Source organism: Gadus chalcogrammus, chromosome 2, assembly GCF_026213295.1.
Source record: "Gadus chalcogrammus isolate NIFS_2021 chromosome 2, NIFS_Gcha_1.0, whole genome shotgun sequence".
Classification (NCBI taxonomy): domain Eukaryota; kingdom Metazoa; phylum Chordata; class Actinopteri; order Gadiformes; family Gadidae; genus Gadus; species Gadus chalcogrammus.
The window spans coordinates 6781797-6805806 of record NC_079413.1 but is presented as its reverse complement, the minus strand read 5'-3'; the positions used below and the strand labels follow the sequence as shown (position 1 = coordinate 6805806).

The 24010-nt window shown below is 42.2% G+C and overlaps 1 protein-coding gene across 1 annotated transcript; it reads right to left on the bottom strand.

Moving 5' to 3' along the window:
- Positions 1-82: 82 nt before the first annotated feature.
- Positions 83-19551, bottom strand: LOC130404234 (uncharacterized). The gene is made up of 22 exons (XM_056608881.1): positions 19296-19551; positions 17724-18008; positions 17277-17627; positions 16786-17049; positions 15027-15290; positions 14725-14880; positions 14148-14357; positions 13491-13733; positions 13111-13266; positions 12033-12242; positions 11520-11753; positions 11018-11219; positions 10845-10882; positions 7428-7703; positions 7003-7329; positions 6560-6811; positions 6156-6279; positions 4242-4456; positions 3522-3788; positions 3065-3397; positions 2060-2314; positions 83-1972 (listed from the first exon to the last, which is right to left on the bottom strand). Exons 1-22 carry the CDS (start codon positions 19375-19377, stop codon positions 1965-1967), a joined length of 4752 nt encoding a protein of 1583 aa, XP_056464856.1. The 5' UTR covers positions 19378-19551; the 3' UTR covers positions 83-1964.
- Positions 19552-24010: the final 4459 nt, after the last annotated feature.

The following is a 24010-nucleotide window of genomic DNA, read 5'->3' as shown; positions in this document are numbered from 1 at the left end:
TGTACTTTACAAATGGCAAAACATTTTCTCGATTGCGACATATGGTGGCCGATAGAGTAAGTACACCACGACATGTTTGCTGAAAGAAAGTTAGTGAACTTTATTTATAAAAACCCTTTGTACTTAAGTCGAAAAAGTCTATGGCCTGACAAAAAAAAAAATTCCAAGTCAAACACGACCAAGAAAGCATCACACAGTAGTAAAGGTATGGTTAGATGTATGAAATAGGGAAAAAAAGAAGATAAATAAAACAGAACATCTTAGAATAAATATGCAATATTCCTTTGACATATTTTAAAGTAGAATATTAATTTAAATAGATGCAAATGTTCCATGTTAGCATGAGTTCATTTTAATTGGGAAACATGGTTTGTAGTTGATTTACAGGAAATGTCATTGATGAAACAAATAAGCTGGTCCTGGCCTGTAGACAAAAAATAACTCTTACATTTACATGTGTGCATTTAATAATCTAATCAGAAGTATCAGAGGTGGCCAGGTCATGGAGCAAAGGGATATAAATAATGAATCAATTTGGACCCTATTTGTCCAATATGGCTCAGATGGTTCCAGGATGAAGTCGGTAAGTAGCAGCTGTAGGCCTGTCCAGGACATGGTGAAGCAAGTAAATCCAGGCTTAAATTAATTAAAAACAAATGAAATACAAACATAGCATTTTTCCAGAAACAGAACAAATGTTGACACTTGCATTGTCAATGTATATTTGCTAGATTACAAACCACTCATGTTGTGTGTTGTATTTTCTATATTTGATTGGAGAAAACCAACAAAACAAAAGTATTAATGATGCTTATGTTCAAGTATTATATTGCCAAGAGTCCTCAATGCAAATGGCATGTTGAATTCCATTAATTTAATAAAACGTAACCCAAAAACAATGCTTTGATTTTTCTGCATTGCATCTGATGCTAGAAATAGTTCTGTTGTTGAATTTGTTAAATTACTATCTTAATTATTTGGCAAGTAATATTAAATTGAACATGCCAGAAAAGGAAGAGCAATGGATTGCAGACACACTTACACATACGCTTGGAGGCAGAGCATGCTCCAAGCTCTGGTGGTTATGGGAGTGGTAGGGATGGGATTGTCAGACAGTGGAAGCCACAAGATGAACCAAGCTCTAAGTTCAAATTTACGGTTCAAGCCACTTTCAGTTATTTTCTTGGCAATTTGTTGCTCTTTCTGTGATACCCGGAAGGTGAATATTAAGACAGCATTTGAAGCTGAATTTAAACCTGAATTTGCAAGGTTGAAATACATTGTACCTGCAGAATAATGAAGATGGTATTTTATCAACCAAATTCGACAATAAACATTTTCAAGCATCAAATTGCAATGCAGACATTGCAAATATTCAAGCATTGTTATTGTGCTATGTTTTTATTACGTTTTTACTAATTCAACATGCCATTTTGCATTGAGGTCATTTGGCACTGTTATACCTCCACACGCTTATACTTTTCTAACTATAATGGTGAGTAATGCTCTAAAGGATTAGCTATCACTTGTTTGCATATTCTATACTAATTTTGAAACAGAAAAAAAAATAATAATATTATTTTAGACATTAAATATATTTGTAGGTCAGATAGATTATCTTTTTGTCTAGCAAGGTAAGTAATATAGTTTTTAATAGTCTTAAAGAGCCTTTCTTTGTCAAAAACTAAAAGATGCAATATATCTTAAAACTACAAATTAGGTTTGAGAACATCTATATTCAAATAAAACACATCTGTTACAAGGGAATAACAACTCCTTGAAGAGTTGCTTCACCTTCTGCGCTTTAAGTGACCTGTGATTCTCCGTGTTAAGGCCCCCCAAAATATCCTTTGAGTTTTCAAGGCACCCCTTCCCTGGAAGACACATATTTTCTCCCCTGAAGAATACTTCTCATACTCTCAATGTTCTTCTTGGCTGCCACCGCATTCACAGGATCCAGTTTTCTACACACCTAAGCAAAAAACAAACATTATGTAGAAAAAAATAAACATAAAAAATAAAATAAAGATTGACTTGATTGTTCTTGAGTCCCTCCTACCTTTAGATCTGGCCTTGAGCAGAAAGCGCTTGCTCTTGCTGTCGAGCCTATTGGAGGCAGTGCATGTGTAGGTACCAGGGAGCAGCGCAGAGGACGTGATGATGGCTTCATCCGTCAGGGTCTCCTGCAGGGTATGGGCTGACAGCCAACTGTATATGGGCGTAGGGTACCCGCTGGCACTGCAATTTAGGGTGACCTCCTCCCCCACTACCAGGTCCAGCATCTCTGGCTCCGGACTGAGAAAGTCTGGGGGATCTACCGGGAAAAACACACTTTTTTGTTTTAAAACATAGAGCTATGTTTGTGTAATGGCCACTTGATATAGTTTGACAGTGTATTAGTCTCATAAAATGGTTTTAATGTACTTGCTCTGATTGAATTGTTAAGTTATGCAACACAGAGTTACAACATATGCAGCATTATTCAAGCAACCTGCACCCTTTAAACATTTTGACTGTAATCTTGCGAACAAGGATATACGACCCATCTTAGCTAAAGAATGGAACACGTGTGAGAGATAATAACTCTGGCTACTACGGGACATGGGCAAAGGCCCATGTCCCCTCGCGGGTGTCGCTGCAAATCTCTGATCTATGGGCCACGGGCAGAGGCCCGTGACCCTGCGCGCGTGTGGTTATTAATCTCTGCCCTCTTCACACTGGGCGCACAGGTAAGAGACCGCCAAGTGGGCGTGGCCTAGTGGGCGTAGCCGGGGTGACGTAATGACTTCGGCTTCTTCGTATATATAAAAGTGCTGCTATCTGTGGCTGGAGCAGCCTCCAATAAGGTATTGCTCCCCTTGTGGCTATGTATAGTATTTACGGCTTATATGTTTGGTCCTGCTTCATTGAGTCTATGTGTGGGTAGCTTAGATTATTTAAAATACGTAACACCCATCAGCAGAATGTTTGACTTGCCTCCAAACTCAAATAAGGTTTTCTACAAGCTCAATCCTAATGAAAACATTTATATTTTAAACATATATATGCAGGGCTTCCAACTCACAGTGTACGGAGGCATTCAGGGTGCCGGAGGAGACTGTAGGAGCCAGCTGGGGCCCCTCTGGTCCAAGGTCCAGCTCGGCCACGCACCTGTACTGGGCTCCATTGTCCGCTCTGGTTGGAGTTATCAAGAGAATGGAGGAGACTTGCACCGGAGAGGATTGTGTGAGTTCAGTGAAGGCACTGTGATAGACCTCTGTCTGGTCCCTGTACCACCTCAGCACTAGGTACTGGACAGGAGCGATGTTCTGCACCTCGCAGAGAAGCTGGTACTCCTTGCCTTCCTTCATGGAGCCAGTGTGGTTCACTAAGCGGATAGAGACGCTGTCGGGGGTTTCTGAGAAAGAACGGAGGAGAATAACGGTGTGTCAATAGCAGGTGAAATCAATGCTTGTTATGTAACAAATGGCTAGTACACTAGCCTATATGAGCGGACAAGATCAAACAAGTGGTTGACTCACTGTAGAGGACCAGGTTGAGCTTCTCCTCACACTGCCTGGGGGCAGTGGAAAATACTCCATAACAGATAGGCTCCTCTATCCAATCGATAAGGCTGTCTGCCTTCCACTGGACCGAGAGGTCCTGCTGGGTATGGGCTGCGCCGACTGTTGATTCCCAACCCAGTACTCGAGGTCGACGGGCGGCTTCACATGTGACTGACACGGGCTCCCCGAACTTCACCACCACTCTGGCGGGCTTGAGGACCAGGGAGCAACCTTCCCCTGACACTAAAGATACAGTGATGATGTGATTACAAATGCACCGATTATAATGCAGGACCTGGATTTGTAATGTTTGCTTTTGCACAGGGGAGCGCACACACACACACACACACACACACACACACACACACACACACACACACACACACACACACACACACACACAGTTCAAACACGCGTGCACGCACGGCACTCGACCACACACAGACACAAAATTAACCATAGTATGAAATTCAATTATTCAGAAACTTTGCTCCGCTTTAAACATGCTAAAGGAATGGCTATTGACCACCATCACATTCGACACGAAGCCTCACAGAACGTCGTGTTGGGACCATGAGTCACCTTGCGATAAGTAGGTTAAGAATGGTAGAGGCTCCTGATTAAGGCACTAACTAACACTTTGCATCAAATATAATAAAATAATCAGTTTAGGAGGTGCTGAAGACGCTTTCTTACCTAAGTATATCATGCAAATCGCTGAAATCCATTGGAGCGAGTTTCTTCCCATCGTCATTGCAGTGAGGGACGGCAGAGAAATTCCAACTTGACCGTGCTTGGCAACGTAACATTGAACTATGTTTGAACAAAGGCCCCCTCCCATCCGACCGAGCGATGGCGGGGATCTAGGAGAGAGGGGAAATCTTACAGGTGGCTGGCCTTGTTGAACCGGACTTTAAATTCCGAGGTTCAGTAGGCTACATACCCTGACTAAATTAATAATCGTCATATAATCCACAAACGGCCTACTTATCAACCAAACAATGGAATGATTCTCTAAGACCCGGGATTTAACTAATTGGGTTTACATAACAAATTATTCTGCAAACTAGTTATTTATAGGGTGACATGAGACTGAATCACTAAGCTATAACATCTGGGATATTACCTTTATAGAAATAATGGAATTAATATCCTATAGCTTTAAAATGAATGTATGTTGAATCCCTGCATGCAGAACTAGAAGCAAAAGCGATTTTCTTGCAGGGCTCCTACTGTGATTACAATCCCACACAGCACATCAGCCCTGGCATTACATCAGTTAATCAAAAAAGGATCAATGAATGCATGGAAAGCAAACCTTCTAATCTAAAATGCATATAGCTTTCTGACTTCAGGCTAGTTCGAATTATTTCTTACCAGTCGTTACATTAATGAAAAAATCCAATACTGAAGAAATGAGAGTATGAAGGACGCAATTGTGAAAAAATGTTTTATATTCCCATGACAGGACGGTTGCCTCAGTCTTTGATTTACATTCACATTGGTTTGCACTAATTAGTATGGCTGTCTTGGCACTGGCTAATGGATTCTAGAATGAAAGAGTGAAAGAGAGGTCCAAGGGGGTGACAAAAGGTTGCAGAGAAACATGCTTCAGTGCAAAACACTGGTTTGACTTTGCTTTAATCAGTATGCTGCCTGAGAATGCTACAGAGTGAGTGACCCATTAGCATCTTACAAATGCATACATTAAAAAATCATGCATAAAAAGGTAAACAAAACATAAGATTCTAACATCATACATTAAAGTATTTAATAATTGTGCTGTAACAACCAGAAATTAAATATACATATATATATTCAAAAATCACACTAATAAATGATAAACAAAACATATCAACATTTCAACATCAACACATTGAAATAAATTAGTGCAATCAAAGCAAAACATGTTTTGCTTAAAAAATACCATGTGAGCTAAATAGTACTTATTTGGCAAAGGACAAATTATGAATAACATGAGCCTTAAAAGCAAACCGCATGTTAAACACTCAAGTTAAAAAGTGCACTTGAAAATAAACAAAGAAACACAATCCGGCATACAAATACATGCCATTTCATCAAAACTTCATCGGTTTTATGTGACCTTTTCTTATTCATGTGACCTCTTATGTTGTTATTCATAACAGCGGACTAATCATGATTACAAAAATAATTATAAAAACAAACTCCCTCAAGGTCAGTTGGTTCTGGACATTAAAATTACAAGAAAATCATCAAGACAACATAAAAAGTGTTGCTGATTATGCTTGCATTTATATTTCAAATACACCATTACAACTTTTATCATTGGCAAGAATATGAAGAAGAGTAAAATCACAAAATAAAAAAAGAATAAGCACCGTTATCCTGCAAATGTTAACAGATATTTATGTTGAATTGTAAATTGTCTTTCATGGTTTAAAAAAAAGTTGAAAAAGCAGGAAATGCCCGCCATATCCGTCCCAGCATCCGCTCACAAGATGTGTTTGATAAGGCTTAATATGAGAGCATGAGGACTGCATGCTCACAAGTGATGTAGAAACCTCTATGTGTTCCCCAGCTCAAACTCAAAAAGGGACATGCATTTAATCGTTCATAATTACTATTTACAAAATGTTTGTTTTGGGAGAGCTCTGTGAGTGGCCTCTTCTTGTCGCCCAAACAGTACCGCCAATGAGAACAAGTGCCAGGGCCGAAACCGGTCCGACTATGAGCCAAAACGTTGCCGAACTGTCTGTGGGAGAAGGAAGCTTTCGTTACATTCTTCAAAACGTAACAGACGCTGACCCCTCAGCTTATTACTCCAGATTCGTCTAGGCTTTAGACCGCTGCTTGTAATAAACCACACCAGCCAATGCAACCCCTACAAGTATGAGCACTCCCACTACGATCCCTGCAGTCTTCCCCGCGCTACCTGCTGAAGAATGAAGGTAGTTGGTGAGGTAGGGTGGGGGAGGGGGTTGGGTTAGGGTTGTCAATGAGATCCATCAAAAATAGCAATAACGGGAACTTACTACTCCTATGGACGATGAAAACCTTGGTCGCGGATCCCAAACGGTTGGTGGCTGTGCAGTTGTAGGTGCCGGGAAGTAGGGGTGAGAGGGGCCTGAAGACACCCCTGGTCTCTGGAGACTTCAGATCGCTAGCAGGGGACAGCAAGCGGTAATAAGGCTGGGGGTTCCCATCAGAACTGCAGTTCAAGATGGGTTTACCATCCACTGCGAGGTCCAGGATCTCTTGTTGAGGACTGGTGAAGGATGGTGGATCTACAGGGAGTACAACGTTATAAAACACACAACCACCATGGCTGGTAGTAGAGCTCTTTGACAAATTAAAATGGGAAAAAGTTTAGAAATAGAAACAAACAAATGAATAGGAATAGAAATCTAACTAAAATCAAATTTTACAATTTCACCCATCTACAGTGTTTCTGAAGCAAGTGACTTGAGAGACTCACAATGTACCACCATGTCAAATGGTTCTGACTTTATTGGAGACAATTCTGGGCCAGAAACTCCCAGATTCATTTGCACTTTGCATTGGATTTGGAGTCCATCATATTCCTTCTTGGCGGTTATCAGCAGAGAAAATGACTCATTCTGAGGCGTTGCACTATCGTTGTAACGCATCTCAGTCTTGATGATCTCAGTTCCTCTGTACCAGGTCAAAGAGAGGTTTCTCACTGGCGCAACGTTTCGGATGTCACACTGCAGCCGGTAAGTCCTACCGGCCTCCATGGGCCCAGTTAAATTTGGCTGGAAGATTGACACACTGTCCGGCATTTCTGAAAGCAAAACATAAAAAATGTTTGTGTTTGATAAAATGGCCATACAATTTGAAACAATGTTGTTGGACAGGTAGCCTATATAAAGTTGTACTTACTGTAGACAGTGACTTCTAAATCCTGCACACATTGAATTTGATCAATGGTAGTTATGTAGCATATTGGTTTTATTGACCACGTCTTAAGTGAAGCTAATGTCCATGTGACAAATTGTAATTTTCCTGACAAGGATGTGCCTCCTTCTGGGGCCTCCCATCCCATTCCTTCGAACTCGTCCAGCGATGTGCTGCAGTTTACGGAGACGGGGTCTCCGAACCTGACAATAACACTGCTAGGGCTCAGTTCGAGGGGACACGAACTGTTCCGAGATTGACCTACAGGTGGAATCAAAAGCTTTTTTCAAAACATATTGTATCACCGGACTACGATACATTGACGTGCCGCCGAGATCAAGTTATTCAAAGATTAAACAATGAAGCGTGATCCTTAACACATAACGTTAGGTCGGTCCACTGCTGCGTATAGTAGCCTACTACACTAACTACACAGCCCTACATGCAAAAAACATTCGTTCCCTCTACGGATGTTTAATTAGCAGACATATCACAACAGCTGCTTTAATCCCGCTAACCCATAGCAATCGTGCCCTACTTTCCAACGTTGCTATTCCATCAATTTGACCTAAATATAAAAAAGTTCAACCCAGTTCTTACCTGAAACAAAAATAGCTACATCAAAAATAAGGAACCACGCACGTACACGCCACATGTTGTAAGCTGGCTACAGGTGGGTATTAGACTGAATCACCTAAACACCACCAGACTACTTTGACAAAGGTCCGCTCACACTTTGCCTTTGCAACTGAGTCGGCGTGATGATATGTATTTCCAAAGAAGGCAGATCAGTCCAGCAGAGTATTTTTAAGATCCGGGCGGGGTTCGATGACGTCATCATGACGGTTTTCTGTTCAGAGATTTCCGCGATGTCTCAATTCAAATTGTAGAAACATATAGCCTACCTAAAAAATACAGTAAAAGGTATGTTATTTTGTATGCGACGCATTGCCATGCACGGAGAGTAGTAGGCCTATGGCAAGAGTTCCTATAACAGCTTGATTCTTTATTATTTGTTCGTTTCATAACTTTAGAAGCTTTATATAGCCTAATAAAGGAAGAGAAGCGAACCGCGGTGATGTTGGTTTGACAAAACAAAGTAGGTAGTTGAAATTGGACGGATTAGTTCGTTCTAATTAGTCTGGGTGTAAAGACACTCTGACAATATGTCACACTAGATCGCTGATATCCATATTGAAATAATATCAAGGACACCGTGTGGCACTCTGTGAAATAGCGGTGTATAATAGTCCAAAGTGTAAACAGGAATAATATGAAATAAATCGGCTCTCAGTGAGCTATTGAGAGGAGGAAGCACAAAAGGGGGAATATTGGTTGTAACGGTAATGGAAATCCCAGCCGCGCCTGTATAGCGGAAAAGGGCAATAGCCTACAGGTTGAGACAAACCGGAAAAATGTTGCAACCTTTTTGGTTGACAAACCTTAATGCAAGACTCGACTTGGTATTCATGACTTAACTTAGACTTGAGACAGCTGACTCGAAATGACCTTTTAGAAATGTGCCTTTTTCGATATTTTGTGAAGTTACTTTTTATTAACATTTTATCTGTGTGGTGTAGTAGAAATAATGTACACCTATAGGTGGCGGTGGAGTTGCCTGAAATTGGACACCGCCACAGAGGTGCTTGTAGGTTAAGAGACCAAAGCAATTTAATGATTAGTGTTATATCTCTAACAAGTACAATATCAGCAATATCGGAAGCAGTATTGACTGGCTGAAAAATAACAATAAAGCCAATAGCAAAAAGTGTAATCGTCAAACATTTTACAAAAAGTCACAAAAATATATTCACAGCAGTATACGCAAAAAAGAGTAGCCTAGCTCTTCCTTCTTCATACAGTTATAATTTACCAAAATACCTGGTTATATAGTCATTGATAGGCTCAATGTTTGTGGTTGTGCTCGGTTTTCCAGAAATCTTTATATCATACATTTCAGACATAATGTAAATCACATCAGATTTAAGATATTTAAATATAAAGACCTATATACTCATTTTTGCGACAACAACGCGCTAGGCATTAGCAACAGTATTTCCGATTCTTCCCTTCCTTAAAGTCTAATTCCGGCGAAAATTAAACCCAGGGTATTTTTCGGCATTAAAACGCATAAAATTAGCCCCCCAGACATTTTTTTTCGTTGATAATAGAGTATAGACTGAGTATTTGTAGGCGCCTCTATTAAATTATTAACGGTAGCCGGTAATCGAGTGGACTTCCTGGAAACACAACCTACCGGTAAGGCATAGACTTGGAAAACAGTCTTTTTTAATATACTCCCGGTACGCTAACTAACTTGTTGATGCTTCGTTTTATGTGTAGGGACCCTAATCATGCTACTGCAGAGGTTTGGTGCTATTTTTAGCAATATGGTTAAAAAAACACAGATTAGGAAGCGTTCGCTGTGCCCCTAGCCAATAACTTGGCAGCCATTTGTGCTGTTGCACTGCTCAGGGCAACTTTGGGCAAGTGCTTTACTCTATTGGCAACGGGGAAAAAAGTGTCTGGAGTTCTTATTTTATGGGTTTTCATGCCGAAAAAGAACCTGGGTTAAATTTTCGCCGGAATTACACTTTAACTGCTTTATTCATAAAATATACTGTATATAGTATAGACTAGACTGTTTCTTTAAATTACATACATATAAGGTCCCTTGATTTATCTGACTAATTACATTACTTAGCTTGCAGTCCAATTGATAGAACATTTACATATATTTTTCATATCAATTTAATAAAAAAAATAAAAAATACTCACATAACCTAAAAAAATATACAAAAGGTTTTTAGCAGAATACCCTGCAATACCAGACAATTATGCAGGCAACAACAGGACTCAGAAGTCCAAAAAGTCAAGAACAGCACATTGAATAAAGGGACCAGGCACTTAAACCACCAATAGTGCACAGTGTTTGGCTTCTTAGCATAGTGATGGAAACATGGTTCTCTGAAATTTAGGCTAATTTTAACCATAATAATGACGCTGGTATGAATCATATTTGCAGTGATTCATTGCTGCCCTTTAGCAGAGAAGTAGGCAGGCAATAGACCAGTGCACTCTTTGTTGGTTCAATCTAACAGCAATCTTAGAAAAACACACCTTCTGATTGTTCATAACAAACGTTCGAACTATTGAAAGTTGTGGATTGGAGCTACCAACTATCACAATCATATAAAATAAAATAAAGATTTCCTTCAGTTATTCCCTTTGAGATCATTTCCCATTACTACTTTGAGAAACGCAACGATCCAGTAGTATACACGATTGTCTTGGATTAGAAGAGGCTTTTGTCCGTGGTATTCATAAAACTCAACTAAAGTTGGAGGGGGACCCCTATAAGACAATACATCATGAAGCTTGCTGGAAGCATGCTTCTGAGACAGGGTTTAAAATCAACATCCAGCGTCGGCCAGTTGTGGCTGACAAGTGGCACCTGTTACAGTCAAAACCACTAACATCTCCAGTGGCAGAAGGAGAACATCATTCAGAGCGGTTCAATGCGGGGAGGTACACATCTTGTACTAACGCTCGGACAGACCTGTGTCTATTAAGGCTAGGACAGCTTGGTCATAGGAAGCTGCGAGTCCCAGCTGTTGTGTGCTACGTTGCCGTTCAGAACGCTGGGTTTGGGGTTCTTGAGACTGTAGCGGCGCATCTTGGTGTTCTTGTAGTAGATGGAGTAGAAGAAAATAAAGACGGCCGAGATTATGAGAACCGTTGCGGCCACAAAGCCGGCTATGAGGGGCAGATAGTCCTCTGGGATGAGAGGGATAAAAAACGCACCGTTAATGTGAATTCAACGGATGAGAACTAGTATTACACCAGGTGTTATGTTGATTAGCCACCACAAGTCATTTCCAAATCCACCCGATATTGACGTCACAAGATCAATGCAGCGGCCTACCCAGTCGATTATATATTATAGATTATGATAATTGTTAAATGTATCTAGTAATCCTATATCTATATTCATTATCCATTCATATTTTTTAAACATTGTGTTTCATGATCACCTTCGTCCTTCTTAGTCCTGACATTGAGTAAGCATGGTCTCACCTTTCATCACCACCTCCACTTCTGTGTCGCTGTAACCCACCACATTAGTGGCGTTGCAGGTCCAGACGCCTGCTTCTATGGCTGTAAGGTTTCCACCGGATACATGGTCGCCTTTTGCTGAGTACCAGTGGATGTCGGCTACTGGTCTGCCGTCGGCCTCACACACAAGCTCCACTGGGTATCCCTTGAAGACTGGAACCTTTGACTCTGGTTTTTTGTTAATGATAGGCTTGTCTGGAAAGAGAAAGAGAAAGAGAAAGAGATAGAGATAGAGATAGAGAGAGATAGAGAGAGAGAGAGAGAGAGAGAGAGAGAGAGAGAGAGAGAGAGAGAGAGAGGACTAAATATTAGGGCATGTGAAAATAATCTAATCTAGCAACATCAAAAGGAGACATACGCATGAATTTCAAGAATATATAAGCATGAACTAGGAGTATGCTTATCAAAACCTTGCTTGCACTCACAGCCACACAAACACACACACACACACATCCTCCACATTGCAGAACTCACAGTGTACGCTGAGGTGGAGGAGGTGGAACATCATTGGTGGAGGAGGTTGTTGTTCAAGGGCCAACTGCGCCTCACACCTGAACTGAGCTCCATCCGGATTCCTTCCCAAGCGGACCGTGATGGTGGAGGACACGTTCACAGGGGACCTGATCACCTGGTTGTCACATTCCACCTTGTTCTGGTGGGGGCAGCCGGTCACCCGAAGGCTGCCTGGACACAGAGAGACGGGGCACAGACCTTATATTGACTTGCACACACAGAGTTGTTTGGCAGACTTACAAGTGACTCTGAGGTCAATCAACCCATGTAATCAAAATTGGGGTAGCTAAAAAAATAAGAATGTTCTTCACAAACTGGTTCAAAATTGTAAGTTTGTAATAGCTTTTAAAAAATATTAAGAATTTGATGAAAGTGTGGGTAACAAAATATATCATTTTGTAGCTCATCCCAATGCATCCACATCCTTGTTTATGCGGCACTTCGCCGATTAAGCCCATTGAGGCCCTGGTTCCGGCAGTGAGAACGAGTTTTTCAAGAATTTTGTTTGCAACTTTCCATTACAATCTGGGTAATTAGATTAAATTTACAATTGGTACCACTCTTGAGTCACGTTTTGCGTCACTTATTGTACCTCATCGCCGGGAAAAATTAAGAGGATCTTAACTTTGAGCTGTTTCAGCAATCAAAAGCAAATACGCCAGTACCACTTTCCTAGTCTCCAGCCCCGAACACTTTGTAGCCCAGTCACTGCCTGCGAAATATCAGCAAACTCACGGGACTCACTTGGTTGTGTTTGCGAGACTCCCCTCTGTGGTGCACACCTTGCTGTTGCCTTGGTTGTATCGCTGTTAGACTCTGCATATTGCACTGGCTTTTTTATGTCTTTTTTATTGAGTACACTATGTAGTGAAAATCGTCATCATTCTGCCAACCCATGATGTAGAACACTGAAGCAAAACGTGTTATTGCTGGCCCCAATTGTAAGCTAAATTTAATGACACTGATTACATTGGAATGTCGCATCAAACTCCTTCAAACCTAAGCTTGGCTGATACAACCCCTGACCGATGTCACCTACCCTGGTCCTTGAGGAGGTCATCGTCCTGGTACCACCTCACGATGAGGTTTTGCACAGGAGCAACGTTGACAATGTCACACTGTAGCTGGTACTCTTTGTCCGCTAACATAGGACCTGTGTGTCCCAAGGGATGGATCAACACCTGGTCTGCCGTTTCTAGGGAAGCAATGGGATCCGCATCAAGCACATTAAAAACGGACGCTCTGTTATTACTTCACTCTCCTTATGAATAGCATGGTGAGTAGCATTCTTTAAATCCCTTCGTACTCAACTCGTTCAGCAACCCGTACAACCCAAAACATATTCCCGACGTCCGCAGAGGCCGCTCCATGAGACAATACTAGACAAACATCAAAAAGGTTGGGTAAGCATGTGCGCACCTTTCACCAGCACAGTGACCTCCACTGCACGGGAGCTGGAACCCACCACATTAGTGGCGTTGCAGGTCCAGACTCCTGCTTCCGTGACTCTAAGGTTTCCACCGGATACACGGACGCCTTTTTCTGAGACCCAGTGGATGTTTGGTGCTGGCCTGCCGTCGGCCTCACACACCAGCTCCGTTGGGCGTCCCTTGAAGACTTGTAATCTTAACGGTAGTTTGGTTCTGTTGATGATAGGCTCGTCTGGAAAGAGAAAGAGAGAGAGAGAGAGCGAGAGGGAGAGAACCGACTAAATATTAGGGCATGTGAAGACAATCTAATCCAACAACATCACAAAGAGACAACGTAGTGAACGTACGCATGAATTTGAAGCATATAATAAGCATGAACTAGGAGTATGCTTATCAAAACCTAGCTTCCACTCACAGCCGCACACACACACACATACGCGCACACACACATCCTCAACATTGCAGAAAAGAGAGAGAGAGAGAGAGAGAAAGAGAGAGATATTAGGGCATGTGATAATCTTATCATAAGATATCAAAACGAGACAACATACCGCATGATTATGAAGCACATAATAATGATTAACCTTTAGTATGCGCACGCACGCACGCACGCACGCATAAAAACCATCAACACTGCGGTACTCACAATGAACACTGAGGCTGAGAACGCTGGAATTCGTTGGTGGAGGAGGTTGTTCTTCAAGGGCCAACTGCGCCTCACACCTGAACTGAGCTCCGTCCGGATTCCTTCCCAAGCGGACCGTGATGGTGGAGGACGCGTTCACAGGGGACCTGATCACCTGGTTGTCACATTCCACCTTGTTCTGGTGGGGGCAGCCGGTCACCCGAAGGCTGCCTGGACACAGAGAGACGGGGAACGGACCTTATATTGACTTGCACACACATTCAGTCGATTGGCAGACGTACAAGTGAGTCTGATCAAAATTGCAGAGTAGCTATACAACCTGCACAACAAAAAAATCGCAGGGTAGAGATTTTTGGATAATATCGGAAAAAGGTATTTTTATGTCATACATTTATCATTGGCATTTTATTGTAATGCATTTTTAATGATACAAAGCATCTCTCTTTCTGTTGTTGTCAACAGCCAAATTTCCCCGCCTGGGGATCAATAATCGCACTATTCTCACTGAAACAATATTGGTTACACTTATAAGGGCTCAGTTTGGCTGCTGATACAACCCCTGACCGATGTCACCTACCCTGGTCCTTGAGGAGGTCATCGCCCTGGTACCACCTCACGGTGAGGTTTTGCACAGGAGCAACGTTGACGATGTCACACTGCAGCTGGTACTCTTCGTCCGCTAACATAGGACCTGTGTGGTTTATTGAATGGATCGACACACTGTCTGCTGTTTCTAGGGAAGCAATGGGATACGCAGCAAGCATGTTAAAACGACAGACTTGTGCTCCCTTGTCAATTCTATATAGGCTCTTGTTAGCTATTAAGTTAATGCTTGATAGGACAAAAAAAAAGCAATCCTTCATCTTCTATCATACTTACTGTAAAATGTTACATCAAAAGGTTTACTGCACTTTCCGATTCCGGAAAAGGTTCCAATACATTCGGCCCTCGGATCCCAAACTAGAACTTTGTCAAGGAACAACCGAGGGCCAGGAACAATGTGATGATCGACTCGCCAGTTGAGGGCAATCACATTTCTTGATGCATCTTCGTTACTATTCTCGCATAACACTGATTTTTGGTTTCCATATGGCATCACCAATCTCTCCGGAGTAATTGTAATAGGGCATTGGGAGTTGGCACCTGAAGAGTAGAATAAAGGAAAGGATAATTAGTGTTTTCCTTTCTTTTACCAAAAAACCTCAGTCATTCGATGCTGCATATTTCTTTTACAAAGCTGTTGAAAGGAGGAATGTAGCATACACGGATGGCGTCATTCAGGAAGGATACCCCTCCTACTCAAGAAAATGGGCACTTGTATGATGAATTCTTTGTAATTTAAAACAATGTATCTCACCGATAACGTAATGGTTAAGCATTGTGGTCAAACCGATCGTTTTATTATTGTTAACTTACTGATCAACATGATTTCCTTATTGAGTGTGTTGATTTACCAAATGTAAAAAGTCGACTCTACATGTCTAGGGAGCCGCTACTTTTAGAGGCGAGTGAAGTGTTGAGGCCAAAGTTGACCATCGGCTACTTCGTAGGGCTATCACGATCTCATAAAATCGTTTAAATTGTGTCACCTTAAAGAAAATAATACTCACTTGACCTAGACATAGTATTGGAAATTGACAGCAATTCCAACGTGAAAACGATTGAAAGAAGACGAACACATTGCAAATCTTCCATTGGGAAAACTTGAGAAGCTTTAGATATTATCGATGCTTCCCTCCCGTTATGGCGTGTCTTCTTAAATATTAATTTAAACTACGGCTACAATCGACAGCGCCAACTAAACTAAGAGCTATACGTTCGCATTCAATCGCTAGAGGAGTTATGCCAAGTATAACCGAGTTCCCTGGCGTCTTCATCTCACTTCGGGACGCCTGAACGGGACAATCACAATGAGCGTTATTGGCTACAAAGAGGGCGGGACTTTCAGTTACATGGGTTTACTGGCCAGAGGCGAGGGACGCAAGGGATATCCGTTTGCATTCATTTCGGAATTATCTTTGTCAAAATGTTCGTCCCAACTAAATAGTTATGATCATTGAAATGATCTACCTCTTATCATGTTCTTATCATTCTCGATATGCTCGGACGATTGACTGACGTACACTGCTCATAGGACGTGAATCAAACGGAAATTGAATTTCGGTAGACCGGGGTAACGTTACATTTCAGGATTGTCTCTCAGACTTTGCCAAGTATCCAAGTATAGGAAGCGACCCTCCCCCCGAAAACCAGCGTCACCACCCGGGTCTATAAATATGACTGATACTAAACAGCATATTAAGTGAGTGTTGCCATATATGATGCGAACTCGGGCGCATATTTTTTTAAAAAGATGTCAGCATCCTCAGTAAGAAATGGTTTAAGTAGCACAGTATCATGAAACCACAAATTCATATAGCATTACACTAATGGTTTATGCAGTGGCAATTATGACCAGACAACAATCCCATCAACCGGTACAAAATTGACTTTAACTTTTAAGGCAACGTAATGCCTACAAATTGAAATTGATATACAGCTACAAATGTTATACAATATACTAACACAATAATTATGCAAGAAATTTTAAAGCAATATGTAATTCAAAAATGTCTGCTTGTTATGATCTTGGGCTTACCTTTAACAGTGACTCTAGCCATCTTAGATATATTTTTCAGGTCATTGGCCACGATGCAGGTGTAGTTGCCAATGTTGACATCGGTGGTCTTGTTAATGTGCAGATGGGAACCCCCAGGTACATCCATCACTTGTACGTTCCCAGTCTTGTAGTAATCCCAGTGATATGTCGGCGCTGGGTAGGCATCGGAGAAGCACTTCAGTGTGCCCGACGAACCAACTTCCAGTTCAGTGTCTTCCAGCTGAGTGATCTTTTCTGGAGGATCTGAAACCCACAGCATCAGGGAATATGTCAACGCCGATAAGATGCACTGTCATCCTGAACTTTGGGTAAATTACTAAAAATAAAACAAGAATGAATTAACCCTAAGTCTTAATTGCTGTTACCAGTTTTTAATAACACAATTATAATCAAATCAGCAACATGAAAAAAATAATATATATAAATCAAGCATATGAAATAATATGTAGTGCATGAATAACCACACTTACATCTAATTCTAAGTGAAAGCCCCTGGGAGGTCTGAGGTTTCTGGGGTCCAGAGGGTCCCAGGTTAAAGTCCACTTGACACCTGATTTGGAGTCCGTCATCCTCTCTTCTGGGTTCATAGGAGAAGAGCGACGTCACGTCTCTGGGTTTCTTCGTGTCATTCAAGTCCTTCGAGCCCTTCAAATGATGATTGGACAGCACAATCTTATTTCCTATGAGCCACGTCACAATGATGTTTTCAGCAGGAGCCACATCGTTGACGTCGCAGCGAAACACACGCAGGATTCCCTCATCCAGTTCGCCTGCATCCGAGCCGCCTTCAGTGTCCGTGATGGTCACATTCTGTGGGTATTCTGTTGAATTAAAATAAACAGGAGTTTATGGTGAAAGAACGAATGCAAATGATGGGTTCGGTCCATTGTTGCAACGTGTGCAGGAAAGGGACTTACTGTATACAGTGACGGGTATGCCATTTTGACACTGAAGTTCAGTGTAATTGCTGCTGGGTAAAAGGTTAACGAAGCACGACGCCACAATGTCCCAGGCGTCCACCTGTTCAAAAGACCAGGTAACATTTTGGATTCGATTTTGGTCCTGTTTACCATGTGCGGCCTCCACGGCGATGTTTTCCACCAACGGAGTGAGGGCACGGCAGAGGACTGAGAAAGAGCCCCCATAAGGCACCACAACTCTGGGCGGCTCAATCTCCAGCGGACAGGAGGAGGCATGTGGACCTGAGAGGAGGTTAGAGTTGGGGATACAATGGCATTTATTAACTGCCTCACTTGACTGTTTGCTTGATACTGGTTTTCAATGTGCTGCAGCTGCAGGCAAATGTGAATATGAATGAAAGGGAATTGCAGGGTGAAAAGATTGTGTAATCCTGTTTTGAACAGTAGTTGATTGGTATGTCGTTTGGGACCAAGACTAGACCATGATACAGAAGAACCTCTGAGGGGAGATCCCACAGAGTCTGGCCCGAGAACTTCAAACTTTTAATCCATTCAGATTTTAGTTTAATCCAAAAGCTCATGGGATTTGATGACATAATCATGTCCCATGATGAGCTCATGTCTGGGCGAACGGGACATCACACTTTAGATTAACCTTAAGTCTAATTTGAATTAATTAAATTAGATGTGTAGTTACCCATGACTGAACACAATCACAGCATGCTGTGACATTAGCTATGATAGGCCGTTACACTTAACACGATTTCATTCAATGCTGCTCAGGTGTTTTGAATAGGTTCCACTATTGTAATTGCATTTAAACAGAATAAGGCTACGTTGGTATCTAGGTAATAGGCTATGTAAAGACAAAGTAACTGATAACTTCGACTACAGTTATTAAATTATTATTTACTAGGCCTACATATAGGCTACATTAAAACAAATTAAACTGTTGATTTTACTTGTGATACAGGCATATGCTTGGGGCTATGGCCACAGTCGTAGCCTATAAGATGGCATAAACGTGACTTATATTGCCCTCTTTAGGTCTTTAAGTTCCTGGCTACTATGTCAGCTTCTGCCGCTCAACCCTAGAATCTCATCTCATCCAGAAAGTCGATGTATTTCTGAGTGCAATTGACGCCAGTTTGAAAGCAGAGGTGTTTTAAACTCAGTATGGAGCGCAACGGGGTTGGATTTATGTCTGCATTTGAATGTCTAATGTTTACATTTTAACGCAGAACAAGACCAGCCAGAACAATTTAAACATGAGCGAATTGCGCACATCCCTTTTCAACATGGATGTCAATCGTTGTTCGATAATTAATGACGATCACTTGATAACATTTAAAAGTAGCATAGGCTTTACTCCCCCCCCCCAAAAAAAGTATACGCTATTTTAAGTTGATACCTACAGTGTGTCGAGTCGACATGTGGTTGCCTAAATATTCGACTCTTGACAAAATGCTTTGCAACGCTATATGACGTTGACTAGCCTGCAAGATAAAATGCAATAGGCAATGTTAACCTGTTTTTAAGGGAAAATAAAATAATAAGATAAATATCTACCTGTCAGGTTGAGCAACAGCGCTGCCAATAGCGCAACAACTCTCATTTGATAAGTCCAGAATGGGCCGATATATATATACATTTTATCCACAGATGATGTCCCTACGTCCAGCCCAGGAACTCTTGGAAAACTGACCCTTGATTAATAGCCTACGCTATTTAACCTTTGCTGATACAACTCAACTGCCGGCGGGAATGAACGTTAAGGAAACCCCCGCATAGTCATACTTCTGTAGAGAATGAAAGCCCACTCTTCCACTCCCTCTCCCCCCCTCTCTCTCTCTCTCTCACTCTCACTATCACACACACACAATAGCAGCGTCCCGGAAGACACCGCCTAAGATCAGTTCTGATAAAATATGCACATTCCTATTTACTAGTGTTTAAAGTGGTAGGCCGCTTGAGTTTTTCAGTTGATTAGAAAAAAATAATAAAAGTATATTTTTCATGAAAACTATTTCATTAGGTTTCAATCAAAGGTTATTAGGACAGTATACATCAGTGAAGATATAGCCTGCAGTAGGCAAGTCTTTGTGTATATCATCAAGGAAGGAACAGATAAAATGACTCAAAGTCAACATGCCACAAGGCTGTGTGTTGGAGTAAGCTTAATGAATGGTCAGGACGACACAAAAACATGATACCAGAGACCCCGATGTGAAACACTCACGCACTGGGATTTTGCTGACCAGATGACTTTTCACACACACACACACACACACACACACACACACACACACACACACACACACACACACACACACACACACACACACACACACACACACACACACACACACACACACACACACACACACACACACACACACACACACACAAATTCCAACCCCCCCCACACACACACACTCCCCCACTTCTTCCCACACAGAAGCAGACACACAGACACACATTCCTACTCACACAAACTCCCCAATTCCTTCACACACACACACAAACACACACGCACGCACGAACGCACGAGCGTACACACACACACACACGCACACAAACACAAACTATACATGCATATACCGTCACGCACAGTCTCTGCCCGACTCACTACCAAGACTACTACAACAGAGTACTACACTATAGTAACAGTACTACAATATGTCTGTTGTTCGTGTTCAACAGTGTACTGGGTAAGGTAACTGTCATGTGATCATGGAGAATAGATTACCCCCACAGAGGTCCCTCTCTCTACACAGATTCCTCTTGTGACTGAAGGCATCTCAGAGCCACTTCTTGTTCCCGTTCCTTTTTCTTAACAATAACTCTCCACAGCTTAGAAATCCTTAAATAGCAATGACTCCCAATGACACGGGAAGCAGGATATAATGTTTCCTTGATCACATTTGTCAGATTTCCGAGTGAAAACGAAACTCAAATCTGTAAATTTGACCCTGACCTGCCTGGTTTATAATATGACAAATATTATCCAGGGATGCTCAGAGATATACATGTATCTCTCAATGACTTAGTATAAACCGGACCATTTTACCAATAAAGACAAAGACCCAGGCGTGTGTCATCAGGATTTATGCTTTTGGTGTAATATAGATATGCAGCATTTGATGTGTCGAAGGACAATGATGTCAGATAGCAAACAGGACACAATCACTCTCAGGACTGGAAACCGACAAAAAGTCTTCCCCAACAGGAAGAGTGTACTTAATATTAGTCCCTCTGGCGGCGGCAGATGACGGGCGGTAATGTAGTACCTATGCCTGCGCAGCATATTGTCCTCTTGTTCATATCCTGTTTGGACTTACCTTTGGATGGCGCATACCTCACTCTCTCTGGGAAGCTTATTTTTTGGAAAACTGTGAGTCAACCTTTGTTTGGTTGATTCATGAACCTTTAGGCATCGGTTTAGAATAGTTTGTTTTCCAAATAGGTCCCCCCACCTCCCCAAACCCCCTACACCACCTCCACCACCACCACCACTTCCTTCTTATCTTAACCCTTACCCTAATTCTGATGTTGCTGTTCATGTCAATAAACTTCCCCAATGTCTTTTTTTCTTTTGCGACCTCTTTCTATTTACCAATACTGGAGATCCCCTGATCCCCGAAAAGCTTTCTCTTTCTCTGACACTACCACAGGGTAATGTTGTAGAAAGGGAAAGCTTTCCGGGAAACAGGCCCCTGTTGCTCTGATCTGGAGCTAAGCCAGAATGTTTCCCTGAACACAGCCGGCCCTCCCGCTCGTAGGAGGGCACCCACGGCTCCTAGTTTGTATTGCACCTACGTTGCAGACGAGGGAAGTGCAGTGAATCACAAGTTTCACTCCATGTTCTCCATGACTCAACCTCAATGTTGTGAAATGGTAGAAAAATTTAATTTCAATGTAAAAATGACAAATTCAATATTAAGGTTTAGGTTGATTAGTTATATTCCTGTTCATTTAGTTACTTCATTTTTTTGCCCAACAATAATAATCCAATCAAATTATGTGGAGGACTGAAGCAAGGGGGCAACATCAAAAACAATGGCATAAAATGCAATGTTAAACATGTGTTAAATATGCACTTATATAACATATAACACTTAATCAACTCATATGATTAGAAATATGAAAAAATAAAGCTTGATGTCTTTCTGTGGAATGAACTCATGTTAACAGAGAAAATTCCAAGGATGGGATATTGACTTTGGGAAGGAGTTAAGGATGATGTAATGCATTAGGGATTTTGAAGAAATGTCTAGAGGTCGGTCAAAGACTTCAGTGTGTATGTGTTGGAGCTATCTCAGATACACACACACACGCACACACACACACACACACACACACACAAACACACACACATGCACACCCGCACACACACATGCACACACACACACACACACACACACACACACACACACACACACACACACATACACACATGCACACACACACACACACACACACACACACACACACACACACACAGCTCGACAGTGAGCTGGACTGGAAAAGGCATATGGAAGCGGTGTACAAGAAGGGACAAAGTCAACTCTTTTTCTTGAGGAGACTAAGGTCATTTAACATCTGCCAACCCCTACTGTGCACTGTCTACCACTCAGTGGTGGCCAGTGCTCTGTTTTTCGCTGTGGCATGTTGGGGAGAAGGCGCCTGCACAGCGGACAAAAAGAGACTGGACAAGCTGATCAGGAAGGCCAGCTCAGTGATCGGGGCTGAGCAGCTAAAGGTCCAGCAGGTGGCAGAGGCCAGAATCCTCAACAAACTGGCCTCAATTATGTCTAACCCCACTCACGAACTCCACGCCCTGAAGGTGATCATGAACAGCACCTTCAGTCAGAGACTAATTGCACCAATATGCAAAACGGAGCGATATAGGAAGTCCTGTATACCAGCTGCCATACGGTTTTACAATGCACAAAATTAACTTTGCACCTTGTAGTATTTAGTATTTATTATTGTATTTATTGTAGTATTTAAGTATTTTAGCATATGAGGGAATGTGTGTTTGTTATGTCTGTCCACGCTGTTGTGACACTGTAATTTCCTGTAAAGGATTATTACTGTAAAGGATCTATCTATCTATCTATCTATCTATCCCTTCTCTCGATCGCTGGTAAAATCCTAGCCAGGGTCCTTCTCGATAGAATTTCATATACTGTCGCCGAAGAAGTTCTCCCCGAAAGCCAGTGTGGCTTCAGATCCGGGAGGGGAACCACAGACATGGTTTTCGTCCTGAGGCAGATCCAGGAAAAATGCCGGGAGCAAAACATGGGCCTTTATGATGCCTTTATCGACCTTACAAAGGCCTTCGATACGGTTATCGAAGGCCGGGAGGGCCTCTGGAAAATCATGTTCAAACTCGGCTGCCCCCCCAAGTTCCTCACCATCCTCCAACAACTTCATGTAGGACAGATAGGACAGGTCAAACACACTGCAGCATCTCAGAGCCCTTCCCCATAAACAACGGGGTGAAGCAAGGGTGCGTGCTTGCACCAACCCTATTTGCCACATTCTTTAGCATGATGCCTCAAGAAGCCACAGCAGATGTGACTGAAGGCCTGTACATCAGATACAGAACTGATGGTGGTATTTTTAATCTACGCCGACTTCTGGCAATGACGAAGACCACTGACAAAAATATCACAGAACTACTCTTTGCAGATGACTGTGCCCTCTTAGCACACAAAGAAGAGGCACTGCAGCTCATTGTAAGCCGCTTCTCAATAGCAACAAAGGCTTACGGACTCACCATAAGCCTCAAGAAATCAGAAGTGCTCTACCAGCCACCACCCCGCGTACAGTACATCCCACCATCCTTCACCATTGACACTACCTGCTTAAGTGCAGTGGATCAGTTCACATACTTGGGCAGTGTAATCTCAAATGATGCTTCAATCACAAAATACATTGACAACAGACTCTCCAAAGCAAACAGTGCATTTGGCAGGCTCCGCAAACGGGTGTGGGACAACCAATCACTGCGACTGACCACCAAAATCCAAGTATACAGGCCTGCTGTACTCAGCACTTTACTGTATGGCTCAGAGTCCTGGGTCCTACAGGAAGCACCTGAGGCTGCTTGAGTGCTTCCATCAACGTTGCCTGCGCTCCATCTTAAATATCAGGTGGCAGGACCACACCACCAACATGGAAGTCCTGGAGAGAGCTCAGTTACCCAGCATGGAAGCCATCATGCTGGTCCGCCAGTTGCGCTGGACTGGTCACGTCTCACGCATGGAGGAAAACAG